Raw genomic sequence first — 13,118 nt, 5'->3', positions numbered from 1 at the left:
TTATACTTAACTGTATACCAATGCGTATTTAATTTCCAATTATACTGAGGTGAAATCCATTAATTATTTGTGTGCAAGATTGTGTAGGAAATATTTTAATAACATGCAGGTTTAAAGAGCGCTAAAATGGAGAACAAAGACATGACCTACATTATATATGCCTTGTGAAGGCTAGTTTTGATATGCATGCCTCGTGGAGGAGGCTATTAATGCAAAATGTCAAGGGGGATGTGCTTAAGCCCATAAGGGAGTCACCTAGGGAGGTAACCCAACTTCTGTGATTGGAGATCCCATGAAGGAAGTTCAATGTGGTAGAAACAATCCATATTGCGTGACTCATATAGCACTCATAAAACTATGGAGATATCCTTGAGATATTCTTCTGCTCATCCCTAAGGCAAAAGTGCTATTTTATGTGACGTTAGGAAGGGATTTATCCCTGAATGAGTTTCAAGGCGGGCAAACTCCCGCAGGGTGCAGGTCACATGTACTCTTGGAGAACTCACCTAAGTGAGAGACGTCGTGAGGCCGCGACTATGAGAATTGGGCTATTCTCTAGTAACTCTCATGAGAATCAAGATTAGCGCATGGCCATAAATAGCTCTACCCCGCATCCAAGTCTCAACTAATACTATGTGTGGGATATGTTGAAGTTTGATCAAAGGTGCCGAGTTCAATACTGTGTACACTCAGGTTCCTCAAATGGAGACTATCATCACTAAGTGAAGGTTCAAGCCCGGAAGGCACCTACACCTATTACATAGTATTATATTGCCCATATATATATATTATATATTTTTCACTGTTTTTTTGTCATGGTAAAATTTTGAAAACCTTGTGGGGGATTGTTGGAATTTTAAAAGGTTTTAAAAATTTAACCATTTTATTTATTTAATTATTTTGGCTGTTTTATTTTATTTATTATGGGGGTTATAAATATTTAATATTTAGGTTTTATTTCTGGTTGGTGAATGCCTTAATTTTATGGTTGGTGGACTTTTATGGTTGGTGAAGGTTACATGTTTTTGGATGCCTATAAAAGGCCACTCCTCCTTCACATTTGATATACACACAATAACACACAATAACACACAATACATTATCAGAATATCACATACACATTCTAATTCTCTCCTTGTCTACTTTTACATATATTCTCTACTTTATATTATTATTATTTTGGGCAATGGTTATGTGACTTGGATACCTATATCTGTCTGTGAATGTGCTCATAGCGGATCTTGAGTTTGTGTACAAGGGTCGTATCTTGGAGTCTTGTAGACCGTCAGTACCTGCACGTAGGGAGGCTACAAAGGCTTTAGGACAGCGTCTTTGACGTGCTTCACCGTACCAAACTCACCTTCTTACTTATTATTTATTTTCCTTTACTTACCTATTTATTTGTTTTCTTGAATTTCATTATACCTTCAAAACTTTCTAATTTGTTTATATGTTATTTATAATATAAATATTTTGTATTTGGCTTTACGGAAAGAGGAAAACTATTATTTTTTATAACAGCATCAGCAGCTGGTGATGAAACGCTGAGATTCTGGAATGTTTTTGAGGTCCCTGAGGTGGCTAAACCAGCTCCCAAAGCTAATCCGGAGCCTTTTGCCCATTTGAATCGTATCCGTTGATCAAAAGCATGCATGAGGAGTAATTACACGAGATGGAGATTCATGGAACCAAAACTGTATAGGATGCAGAACCAGAACTAGCTTCAGGAATCAGTTCTGTTCTTTTTAGCGCAAGTTTGAAGTGAAATGAAAAACACATGACAATCTCAGTACATGTTCTTTCTACAATTCCCCTATATAAATTATAAAGAGTTGCAGGAAATAAGAAATCCTTGTACATATTCTTTTGACAATCTCAGTACACATTTTTTGCCAGCATCTCTCACATATTGTGGCATGATAAGGCTTTACGATTTAGATTGAAAAAGAAAACAAGAAGAATAAAAAGTTCATAGAATCACAACAGCCATCCATGTGAAAGCGGAAAAAGAAAGAAAGAACACAATTCACAACTGTTGAAATGACTATTATGGTCTAACCTACCCTACATGACAATTTAATCTCCATACCCTAAAACCCAGGGGACTAGTCTATTTTTGAGCCTACAAAAGCAAGCAACAATGCTCAAGGCCTTTTTCATTATGGTAGACTCCTGTGGCGCCAATACGCGACTTTTGAACACCCGGATATTATCTTACAAGCCATCCTCATTCAGGACTGTAGTACAATAATACTTTCACAATGAAACAAGAAAATGCAGTTTTCAATTCTCCGTTAGAACACCAATTGAAGAGATTCTATCAAACGTTATTTTATTTTAATTTTTTTAGCATTCGAACTCGAAAAATTAATATGAGATATAGATAGGTAATTTTACATCGATTAAAAAATGTCACAAAATTAGAAGAGTTTGACCCAACAAACAGAAAAAGGCCCATAAAAAATTGGTCTGATAAGGTAATTGGGTTTAGCCCAAAACTTACCCAAGTTCCAATTTCCACATACACTACCTAACTCACTTTGTTCAGCCCAACCGCCATCCTCCTACTCTCATTTTCCATGGCGCTCGCTCGCTCTCCCTCTCTCTCTCTCATCTGAAATTCTGAACAGCGAATAAGGCTCACCTCCAGAGAGAGAGAGAGAATTGAGTGAGCCAGCCATGGAGAACAGACTCTCAGCTTCTCTGGGCCTCCCCTCACCCAATCAAGACCACCACCACCACCTCCATTCCCAAACCTCCAATGACTTCCTTAGTCTCTTCACTCATTTCATCACCCCAAATTCCCAATCTACCCTCACCCCTACCCAAAACCACATCCCATTCTTTGCTTCCACCACCTCCACAACCACCTCCCCCGCCCCAAATTGGTTCTCCAATTCCCGACCCAACACCCGGCCCAAGACCCAGATTTTACTGAAGAACCTCACGGTGTTCGAGCGTGCCCTCATCGGCGCAGGCGGCGGAGGCATCGCCGGAGCCTTCACCTACTTCTGCCTCCACCCTCTGGACACCATCAAGACGAAGCTCCAGACCAAAGGCGCCTCAGACATTTACGCAAACGCCTTCGACGCAGTCCTCAAGACCTTCCAGACCAAGGGCATCTCGGGATTTTACAGCGGCATCTCCGCGGTTATCGTCGGCTCCACCGGCTCCTCCGCCATCTACTTCGGCACCTGCGAGCTGGGTAAGTCGGTGCTCTCCAAATTACCCAACTACCCTCCCGTTCTTATCCCTCCCACGGCCGGAGCCATGGGCAATATTGTCTCTTCCGCGATTATGGTCCCGAAGGAGCTCATCACGCAGAGAATGCAAGCCGGGGCCAAAGGGAGGTCGTGGCAGGTGCTGTTGAAGATCCTGGAAAACGACGGTGTCTTGGGTCTGTACGCAGGGTACTCTGCGACATTACTGAGGAACTTGCCTGCGGGTGTCTTGAGCTATTCTTCGTTCGAGTATTTGAAATCTGCGGTTCTGAGCAAGACGAAGCAAACCCATTTGGAGCCGATACAGAGCGTGATCTGTGGGGCATTGGCCGGTGCAATATCGGCCTCCATGACGACTCCGCTTGATGTGGTGAAGACGAGGCTGATGACTGGTGCTGCAAAGAGTGGGGTTTCGGGGACGGTGAAGCAGATTTTAACGGAGGAAGGGTGGGTGGGGTTGACGAGAGGAGTTGGGCCCAGAGTTCTTCACAGCGCTTGCTTTTCTGCTTTGGGTTACTTTGCGTTCGAGACTGCCAGGCTTGCCATTTTGAATCAGTATATTAAGAGGAAGGAGCTGCAAATGCAAGAATTGGCTGTTGATGTTGGTGTTGCTTCCTCCACATGATTTCATGGTATAATTTTGGTGAAATCTTCTCTTTAATCTCACTTTTTTCAATTTTTGTTGGTATAATTAATTGCCTAAGAGTAATGAAAAGAAGACTAGAAGTAGAAACCATTTCAAATTTCAACACCTTATAATGTAATATGTTCCTTCTTTCCCAAAATAATAAAGTTAATGCCTAGTAATATGCTTACTTAAATTACTTTGTATTTTCATGAGATGTAGGTTTCTGTCACATAAAGTAGTATCTGTGTTGCTACAACTCCTTTTTTTTTTTTCCCTAGCAAGAAAGAGAGGGAAAATGATTATCATGCTGTAGGATTGAAGGCACAATCAATAAGAAGCACCTTATTGGAGGGAAAATGGAAAACTGAGTTACGTAATTGTGTTTAACATAGCATTCCAAGGTACAATTTCATCATCCACAGTGAAAATGGAGGTAAAATTAACTGTTTTTTGCTTTCTAAACCGTATACTTACGGCACGAAAAACTTTTAGTAGCCTGATTCTGGATGATGGGTATGTATCTTGAATTTCTGATGCAAGTCATAATACAAAGGAGCTATAAAGTTTTGTAGGACTTTATTCTGAATGCTTCTTGCTGCAATGGAAGCTTGGGTGTTTTTGATTGGTTTATTAGACCGCAAATTGTTGCCTTGAAGGCATAAGTCAAAGGCCCCAGGACAATCTGGTATGAAATATTTACTGTTAATATGAGCATTGCTCTTCATCCTACCCCAAAACTCACTTCAGCATGAGAATTGACACTTGTCAACATAATTTTTTTGGTTCCTGGTGTCTCAGCGTAGATATACAAATGAACTTTTCTCCTTCAGTTCTTAGTGAAGAGATGATAAATGACAGAGAGCCATTGTGATTATTGTGATGCATACATGTATGTGGATGCAAATTGGAGATTCCATTGCCAAATTTATTTGCTCCACAGCCACACACAGCGGAATTAGAGATATTTGTGCATTCGCTGCAGCAAACATGCAAATAAGCAAGTAGATTATGTTATGGCATGTTTATTTTCCTGAAATGGGAATTAGAATGGTAGGAAGGAAGGGGAGCCATTTCCATTCAAGTTTACTGATTTTTCATTTTCGTATATTTGGGCCCAAATGCCCAATGACAGAAAACAAAACCAGCCATTATTAACTTTGACCACTAAATCAGGTTCACTTTAGCTTCAATCTTATTGGAATTGCTGACAAAGTTCCAAGCAAATTGTAAACCATGAGAATTCCCAGCACAAAATTATTTTTGTTTAATATAAGGTTTTATCGCAGGTACACGATTTCAGTTATATTATTTGTAAGATTTGCAGCCATTTCGTTTGCTTGTTCGTGTTGGTGCCTCGACGAACTTTCGAAGATTTTTGAATACATGGCGGTCGGGGACAATTTTTCCAATTACCCAATCGGGCCATGTTACATTTTTTGGATATACTGAAATTGAGATACATTTTTGGTGATTTTAAATTTTATTATGGGACATGAGGATATAAAGAAGACAGACCGTCGGCTCCTTCCACGACAAGAAAGTGAAGCTCATGATCAGCTTGCAAGGTGGAGACAGAGGAGTCGTATTTGAACGGCATGGGTGCTGTGCTGTAGGCATCCACAATGTTTCCGTTGCCAATGCCATGCTTGTGAGAATGTGAAGGCAAAAAGTCATATACTGGAAAGTTGAGAAACATAATAAGGGCTTATTAGGAGTTGGGCTACTCCCCCCATTGCCAATTGGTTTTGGGGTAGAACCTCAACTTCCTTCATGATATTAAAGCGGGTTAGTCCACGTGTGAAAGCCCAACGGCTACACGTGCTCCATGTCACCTAATATGTGTTGTCCACGTGTTAGACTTGAAAATTCGCCACACGTGTAGGGCCACACACATGTGGATTCGGGTTCGAACTCGAGACCACTAATATGCAACTACATGTGATGCTCTTTTTCACTATGCTAGACCCTATTGGCAATGATCTATCTTCATTAGCTGGTTTTGTCTCTTGTTTTTGCATTTGTATTTTGTTTGGTTGGTTTCATATCTCAACCCAGTTTTCCGAGAGTTGGCCTGTATGTGGCTGGACTCTAAAATGCGCTTTGTCTTCCTCCGCTCTTCTAGTCCGATATTGTTTAAAAACCGATTTGACTCTGAGTTTGAGAAGAGACTTGTTGAATTTTGAAAAGATCGAATTTGTTCAGATAAATCATCACTCACCATAATAATAATAATTTTGAAACATTTTCAGTTGAAAGGTGGAAAAAATGGACTAAAGATGGGCCTATCAGAAATTACATTGGAATATGAAACTGATAAATTTGTGAGCAGGTGCGTTGTGATTTCTGGGAGGATCCTCTGAGGAATAGTGTTGGAAATTGAAAAGTACTGGACCTGAAGATAATTACAAATGTCAACAACAAAAATTTATGTTGATGGCCAAGCTTATATTGCTGCAGATGTGGTCTGGCACCACAAACTATTGAAGGACAGAAGACTGGGGGATCTATTTTGCATTGTGTCTGCATAATTACGCCAATATGTATGATGTATCAATCTGTTTGATGTTTGGAATCCCATCATGATTCAATCTCACTAAAAACTATCCAAGTTTTTATGTGCAATTTGTGCAAACTTATTTAAGTACACTTGTCATACTGTATAAATTATGGTGCTATATCAGTTCCTTTCAGCTTCTTGTTTAAAATAGTCCTTATTATTTTGTATTATTATATTAAATTTTGGAACAATATTAGAAGTTCATTATTGTAGTACGTGTATAGAACTTGTAGCTGAAATGATTAGAGAATTTACTATGCATCCGAAGTCCTAAGTTCTATTTCTCTCTGCACCGATATCGCTTATAATGTATTAAAATGTAAATGTAGTATGTCCCACTATGCAAAACATCAGTGGGTGATTGTAGACTTTAAACTAGAAAGGTTTTTCACAAAAGCAAATTTTTTATTTTCATTTTTCTTTAGGATATTCATAAAAACACATATTTTATTACCTTTTTATTTTCTTCTTCCTTAAAATTAAAAAAAAAAAAAAAAAAACAGAGATCTTTGTAAGAAAACCACCATTCAACCCACAACGCACCGTTTCATTAAAACAGCCTCGTCTTTTACCAGAATTTCCCTCCAGCCTTTAGGGTCTCTCTCTCTCTCTCTCTCTCTCTCTCTCACTCACCACACTCCAGTCTCCATCGCGCCACCTTCTTCCCAATCTTCCCATATTCTTTTCCCTTTTTAATTTCTGTTTCCTCCGACTCTCTCGCCATTTCATCACCCCAAGGTAAACAACTTCTTTCCCAAATTCTTTCAGCGTTTATTCTCTTCTTCGAATTTCAATCTTTTATTTATTTATTTTGATTTTTGGGTTTTTCATATTTTCTCTGCTGCGGGTTCTTCTCTTCAGGGTTTTACTTCATCCCAAAACCCTACTTCAAGGCTCAACTATGGCAGGCCAGTAATTGGCAGACACACCCATAACGTACACCGTGTTGTTGCCTTCTAATATTTGTCGACTTCCACACCCGGCTGCTCAGTAATCAAATTGAAGGTGAGTTTTTGCTCTGCTTCTGTTTGTTTCAGAGGAAAACAATTTCTGAAATCTATTTGTTTGAGTTTGTTTTTTCTTTCTTCGTTTTGGTTTCTTAAAGGTTTAGGAGATGGCTGGTGTTCGGGAAATAACGGCTGCTGCTGAATTCTTACAAGTAATTATCTTCATTGCCTCTAGTTTGATTATTAAGAAATGGTACCAAGTTTATTAAAAATTGTTGATTGAAATGTAACGTTGTTTTTTTTTTTGGGGGGGGGGTTGGTTTTCTTTCCAGGGTACCAATAGGCAGAGCCTGTTTTTGCATAGAAATTCTTTTAGAGGAAGAAGCCATGTGCTTTGGGGCACGGTTCAGGGTCGAAGTTCAGAATTGGGTTTTGCTAATAGGAGAGGTGTTTCATTGAGGTGTCGTGCACAAGAAAAGCCCAGAGCGGTTGTTTCTGGTGGTGTGAGCAGTTTGGTAGATGAGCAATCAAGCTTGGTTGAGAAGCCTGCTGCCGAAGTTATTCATTTTTATCGGGTCCCGCTTATGCAGGAGAGTGCTTCATCTGAGCTTCTCAAGACAGTTCAGACAAAAATTTCAAATCAGATAGTTGGTTTGAAAACTGAACAGTGTTTCAACATTGGGCTCGATTCGCAGCTTTCTAGTGACAAGCTTCCGGTTCTTAAGTGGCTTCTTCAGGAGACTTTTGAGCCCGAGAATTTGGGGACTGAGAGCTTTCTTGAAAAGAAAAGGCAGGAAGGACTGAATACAGTCATTGTTGAGGTTGGGCCTCGGTTGTCATTTACAACAGCCTGGTCTTCCAATGCTGTCTCAATTTGTCGAGCATGTGGATTGATAGAGGTGACTCGTTTGGAACGGTCAAGGAGGTACTTGTTGTTCAGTAAGGGAACACTACAAGATCATCAAATTAGTGAGTTTGCTGCAATGGTTCATGATCGGATGACTGAGTGTGTGTATACTCAGAAGCTTGTTTCATTTGAAACGAGTGTAGTTTTGGACGAAGTTCGTCATGTACCTATCATGGAGAGAGGTCGGAAGGCATTGGAGGAGATAAATCAGGAAATGGGTTTAGCATTTGATGAGCAAGATCTCCAATACTACACTAGGCTATTCAGGGACGAAATCAAGCGGAATCCAACAACAGTTGAACTGTTTGATATTGCACAATCCAACAGCGAGCATAGCAGACACTGGTTTTTTACTGGTAAAATTCTTATAGATGGACAACCTATGGATAGAACTCTAATGCAGATTGTGAAGAGCACTTTGCAGGCAAACCCAAACAATTCTGTGATTGGGTTCAAGGATAATTCAAGTGCAATCAAGGGCTTTCTGGTGAAACAAATGCGACCAGTTCAGCCAGGTTCAACATGTCCGTTGAACATAGCTACTCGGGACCTTGATATTTTATTTACTGCTGAGACACATAATTTCCCATGTGCTGTAGCCCCTTACCCTGGTGCAGAGACAGGTGCAGGGGGTCGAATTAGGGATACCCATGCAACTGGAAGAGGGTCTTTTGTTGTAGCATCTACAGCTGGTTATTGTGTTGGGAATCTCAATATGGAGGGCTCTTATGCACCTTGGGAAGATCCATCTTTTACATATCCATCAAATTTGGCTTCACCTCTGCAGATACTCATAGATGCTAGCAATGGTGCATCGGACTATGGAAACAAATTTGGTGAGCCCTTGATTCAGGGCTACACTAGGACATTTGGAATGAGACTCCCAAGTGGTGATAGACGAGAATGGTTGAAGCCAATCATGTTTAGTGGGGGCATTGGGCAGATTGATCACACCCATATATCAAAGGGAGAGCCTGACATTGGAATGTTGGTTGTAAAGATTGGAGGCCCTGCTTATCGGATTGGAATGGGGGGTGGGGCTGCATCAAGCATGGTTAGTGGCCAGAATGATGCGGAGCTTGATTTCAATGCTGTACAGCGTGGAGATGCGGAGATGGCACAAAAACTTTATCGTGTGGTTCGTGCCTGCATAGAGATGGGGGAAGATAACCCAATCATTAGCATTCATGATCAGGGAGCTGGTGGAAACTGCAACGTTGTTAAGGAAATTATATACCCAAAGGGTGGCCAGATTGATATCCGGGCAATTGTGGTTGGTGATCACACAATGTCTGTCTTGGAGATATGGGGTGCAGAATATCAGGAGCAAGATGCAATCTTGGTGAAGCCTGAAAGCCGCAGCCTCTTGCAATCAATATGTGAAAGAGAAAGGGTTTCTATGGCCGTAATTGGAACAATAAATGGTGAGGGGCGTGTTGTTTTAATTGATAGCGTAGCCATTCAGAAGTGTCAATCCAGTGGACTCCCTCCCCCTCCCCCTGCAGTCGATTTGGAGCTTGAGAAAGTACTTGGTGATATGCCACAAAAAAGTTTTGAATTCCACCGGATGGCAGATGCACGAGAGCCACTTGATATTGCACCTGGAGTCACGGTGATGGATTCTCTTAAGAGGGTATTGAGACTTCCATCTGTTTGTTCAAAGCGCTTCTTGACATCAAAAGTAGACAGGTGTGTTACAGGTCTTGTAGCACAGCAGCAAACTGTTGGCCCCCTGCAAATTCCACTTTCTGATGTTGCTGTAATCGCTCAGACTTTTACTGACTTGACTGGAGGTGCATGTGCCATTGGGGAGCAGCCAATTAAAGGTTTGCTGGATCCAAAAGCAATGGCGAGATTGGCTGTTGGAGAAGCACTGACAAATCTTGTTTGGGCAAAGGTCACTTCTCTATCTGATGTTAAAGCAAGTGGAAATTGGATGTATGCGGCCAAGCTTGATGGGGAAGGAGCAGCTATGTATGATGCTGCTATAGCTCTATCAGATGCTATGATTGAACTTGGCATTGCTATTGATGGCGGGAAGGACAGTCTTTCCATGGCAGCTCATGTTGCAGGTGAGGTTATTAAGGCTCCTGGCAATCTTGTAATGAGTGTATATTGTACTTGTCCTGACATAACAAAAACAGTAACCCCCGATTTAAAGCTCGGGGATGATGGCGTGCTGCTTCACATTGATTTGGCAAAGGGAAAGCGGAGGTTAGGTGGGTCTGCTCTTGCTCAGGTTTTTGACCAAATTGGGAATGAGTGTCCTGACATTGAGGATGTTCGTTATCTTAAGCGAGTTTTTGAAGGAATTCAGGTCCTTCTTGCTGACCAATTGATCTCTGCTGGTCATGATATTAGTGATGGTGGGCTATTGGTCTGTGCCCTTGAAATGGCATTTTCTGGGAATCGTGGCATTACCTTGGACTTGACTTCGCATGGGAAGGGCCTATTCCAAACACTTTTTGCTGAAGAACTTGGTCTGATTATCGAGGTAAGCAGGGAAAACTTGGATCTGGTAATGGAAAAACTAGGCAGTGAAAGTATTTCTGCTGAGATCCTTGGACAAGTTAGTGCCACACCCTCAATAGAATTAAAGGTCGATGGGGTAACACATTTGAATGGGAGTACTTCTTCCCTGAGGGACTTGTGGGAGGAAAGTAGTTTTCAGCTGGAAAAATTTCAAAGATTGGCTTCTTGTGTGGATCTAGAGAAAGAAGGGTTGAAAGATAGGCATGAGCCTTCATGGGAATTGTCTTTCACTCCCTCTTTCACAGATGAAAAGTATATGAGCATTGCATGCAAACCCAAAGTGGCTGTAATTCGAGAAGAAGGCAGCAATGGGGACAGAGAAATGGCTGCAGCATTTTATGCTGCTGGTTTTGAACCATGGGATGTTACAATGTCAGACCTTCTTAATGGATCCATATCACTGCATGAATTCTGTGGAATTGTGTTTGTTGGAGGTTTTAGCTACGCTGATGTGCTCGATTCTGCAAAGGGTTGGTCTGCTTCCATTCGATTTAATCAGCCCCTTCTAAATCAATTTCAGGAGTTTTACAAGCGACCAGACACTTTTAGTCTTGGTGTTTGCAATGGCTGTCAGCTTATGGCTCTTTTGGGGTGGGTTCCAGGTCCTCAAGTTGGTGGAGTGTTAGGTGGTGGTGGCGACCCTTCACAACCCAGGTTCATTCACAACGAGTCGGGACGGTTTGAATGCCGGTTCACCAGTGTGACAATAAAGGACTCGCCAGCTATAATGTTTAGAGGAATGGAGGGCAGTACATTAGGTGTGTGGGCTGCCCACGGCGAGGGAAGAGCATATTTCCCTGATGACGGTGTTCTTGATCGTGTGCTACACTCAAAGTTGGCACCAGTAAGATATTGTGATGATGATGGTAACGAGACAGAACTTTACCCTTTCAACCTCAATGGCTCTCCCTTGGGAGTTGCGGCAATTTGTTCTCCAGATGGGAGGCATCTTGCGATGATGCCTCATCCAGAGCGTTGCTTCTTAATGTGGCAATTCCCATGGTATCCCCAGCAGTGGGATGTGGACAAGAAAGGCCCTAGCCCATGGTTGCGGATGTTCCAGAATGCCAGAGAGTGGTGTTCTTAAGAAAAAGTGTTTCTTTCCGTACAAGGATGGTTAGTATTTCAGTGTGCATGAGAGTTCTGCTTTATTTTAATTTTTCAGTTACATTAGATTTCTGTTTTATTTTTTTCGGTTACATGGAGCTCTGCATTTATTGTATTACGAATCCGTACTTACTGTGCCTAGCTTTACTGGTTGAATGAATGTCTGATTACCATTTGCCTTTGCATTTACCCTTGATCACTGTGTTTTGTAGCGTCTGGACCTGTGCTTAGTGTTCACTATAAAGATGGCATGTCTCTAAGAGATGAAAAGCGATTTGAAAATTATCACTAATATAGTATATTCTTGACTGGTGTTTGGCTTTAAAGGAATGTACATCAATTGAATATATTCATTCCTATTGAAAGGCCATTCCATTGTTCAGATAGTACTTGACTAAATTGGCTACACCGGTCTATTCCATAACATAGGCCGATCCACATCATTATGCAAATGGGAATTATAGTGTCTCCTGGGGTTAATGGCGACTTGGCCTTATTGATATTAATTGCCTGTCCTAAACTAAATGAGCTTTTATGTTATCTGAGTAGAGAATGTTCTGAATTTCAGGTTCTTTCTGTAATTGTCATCTGCCAGAAAGCATTCAAATTACTGCAGTCAGACATTTCCTGACCATCCGGCACATCATGTGTTCTCGTATGCATGAGGACGCTTTACATTTGTGTTACTGACATGAATATGAATTTTTTCCCTTTATCATTATGGTACTACAGATGAGGATGATGATGACTGATCTGAATCTATTGCATCATCTGCAACAGCAGGAAGTGAGGATCCAAACATCTTAGGACAGTACCGAATGGAGATGTAACCCGAAGTAAACACAGAGTGAGTTTGGCAATTGTGTTAGTGTCTATTCTAAATATATAAGTACACAAGTCTCAGTTAAACTCTCTGAGCATTGTGAATCTCAGATGATAGTAGGTATACGGAGGATTTGTTGCGATTTTGTTTGCTTTCAGAATTTACAAGTTTGCTTCAACTTATATCCTAACTTGCATTGAAAAAACATCAATTTGTTACATGATTCTTTTCGTTACATATAACGGGATTGAACCTTAACCCATCTTAATTCATCTTTATCCTCAAGTTTTTATTTTTAAAAGGCTGTTCATTGATGCTATTTGGTTCAAGATAAATTACAGCGTGTTTAGAATTTTGAGTGAAAATTTGTCAGTGTATAAGATGTTGCAAATTCCT

General features: G+C 40.9%; 2 protein-coding genes and 1 pseudogene across 5 annotated transcripts; all 3 read left to right on the top strand.

The window, feature by feature from the left end:
* The window catches only part of LOC117636657, a 7,063-nt pseudogene extending 5,190 nt beyond the window's left edge, over positions 1 to 1,873 (top strand).
* Positions 1,874 to 2,556: 683 nt separating this feature from the next.
* LOC117612193 (protein MITOFERRINLIKE 1, chloroplastic) lies at positions 2,557 to 4,680 on the top strand. Of its 4 annotated transcripts, none has more exons than XR_004583316.1 (3): positions 2,557 to 3,853; positions 4,069 to 4,534; positions 4,648 to 4,680. XR_004583316.1 is itself a non-coding variant. In XM_034340949.1 (2 exons), exon 1 carries the CDS (start codon positions 2,680 to 2,682, stop codon positions 3,844 to 3,846), a length of 1,167 nt encoding a protein of 388 aa, XP_034196840.1. In that variant the 5' UTR covers positions 2,557 to 2,679; the 3' UTR covers positions 3,847 to 3,853; positions 4,069 to 4,590. The 4 variants fall into 4 exon arrangements, 2 of the variants coding, with proteins under 2 accessions (XP_034196840.1, XP_034196841.1); XR_004583317.1 differs by lacking the exon at positions 4,648 to 4,680 and having other exon boundaries at positions 4,069 to 4,250; positions 4,342 to 4,588; XM_034340949.1 differs by lacking the exon at positions 4,648 to 4,680 and having other exon boundaries at positions 4,069 to 4,590.
* Positions 4,681 to 7,029: 2,349 nt separating this feature from the next.
* Positions 7,030 to 12,904, top strand: LOC117638809 (probable phosphoribosylformylglycinamidine synthase, chloroplastic/mitochondrial). Its single transcript, XM_034373943.1, has 5 exons — positions 7,030 to 7,144; positions 7,268 to 7,411; positions 7,512 to 7,565; positions 7,686 to 11,908; positions 12,468 to 12,904. The coding sequence occupies exons 3-4, from the start codon at positions 7,521 to 7,523 to the stop codon at positions 11,877 to 11,879; spliced, it is 4,239 nt and encodes a 1,412-aa protein (XP_034229834.1). The 5' UTR covers positions 7,030 to 7,144; positions 7,268 to 7,411; positions 7,512 to 7,520; the 3' UTR covers positions 11,880 to 11,908; positions 12,468 to 12,904.
* The last annotated feature ends 214 nt before the right edge of the window (positions 12,905 to 13,118 follow it).

Source organism: Prunus dulcis, chromosome 8 (genome assembly GCF_902201215.1).
Source record: "Prunus dulcis chromosome 8, ALMONDv2, whole genome shotgun sequence".
In the NCBI taxonomy this organism is placed as follows: domain Eukaryota; kingdom Viridiplantae; phylum Streptophyta; class Magnoliopsida; order Rosales; family Rosaceae; genus Prunus; species Prunus dulcis.
The sequence above is the reverse complement of the archived record's forward strand: the minus strand, read 5'-3'. Positions and strand labels throughout refer to the sequence as shown.

Excerpts from the sequence above, each read along its gene's own strand:
- LOC117638809 (XM_034373943.1), top strand. The coding sequence starts at position 7,521 with ATGGCTGGTGTTCGGGAAATAACGGCTGCTGCTGAATTCTTACAA. Across the intron at positions 7,566-7,685 it reads CTGCTGCTGAATTCTTACAA|GGTACCAATAGGCAGAGCCT; the intron begins GTAATTATCTTC and ends TTTTCTTTCCAG.
- LOC117612193 (XM_034340949.1), top strand. The coding sequence starts at position 2,680 with ATGGAGAACAGACTCTCAGCTTCTCTGGGCCTCCCCTCACCCAATCAA.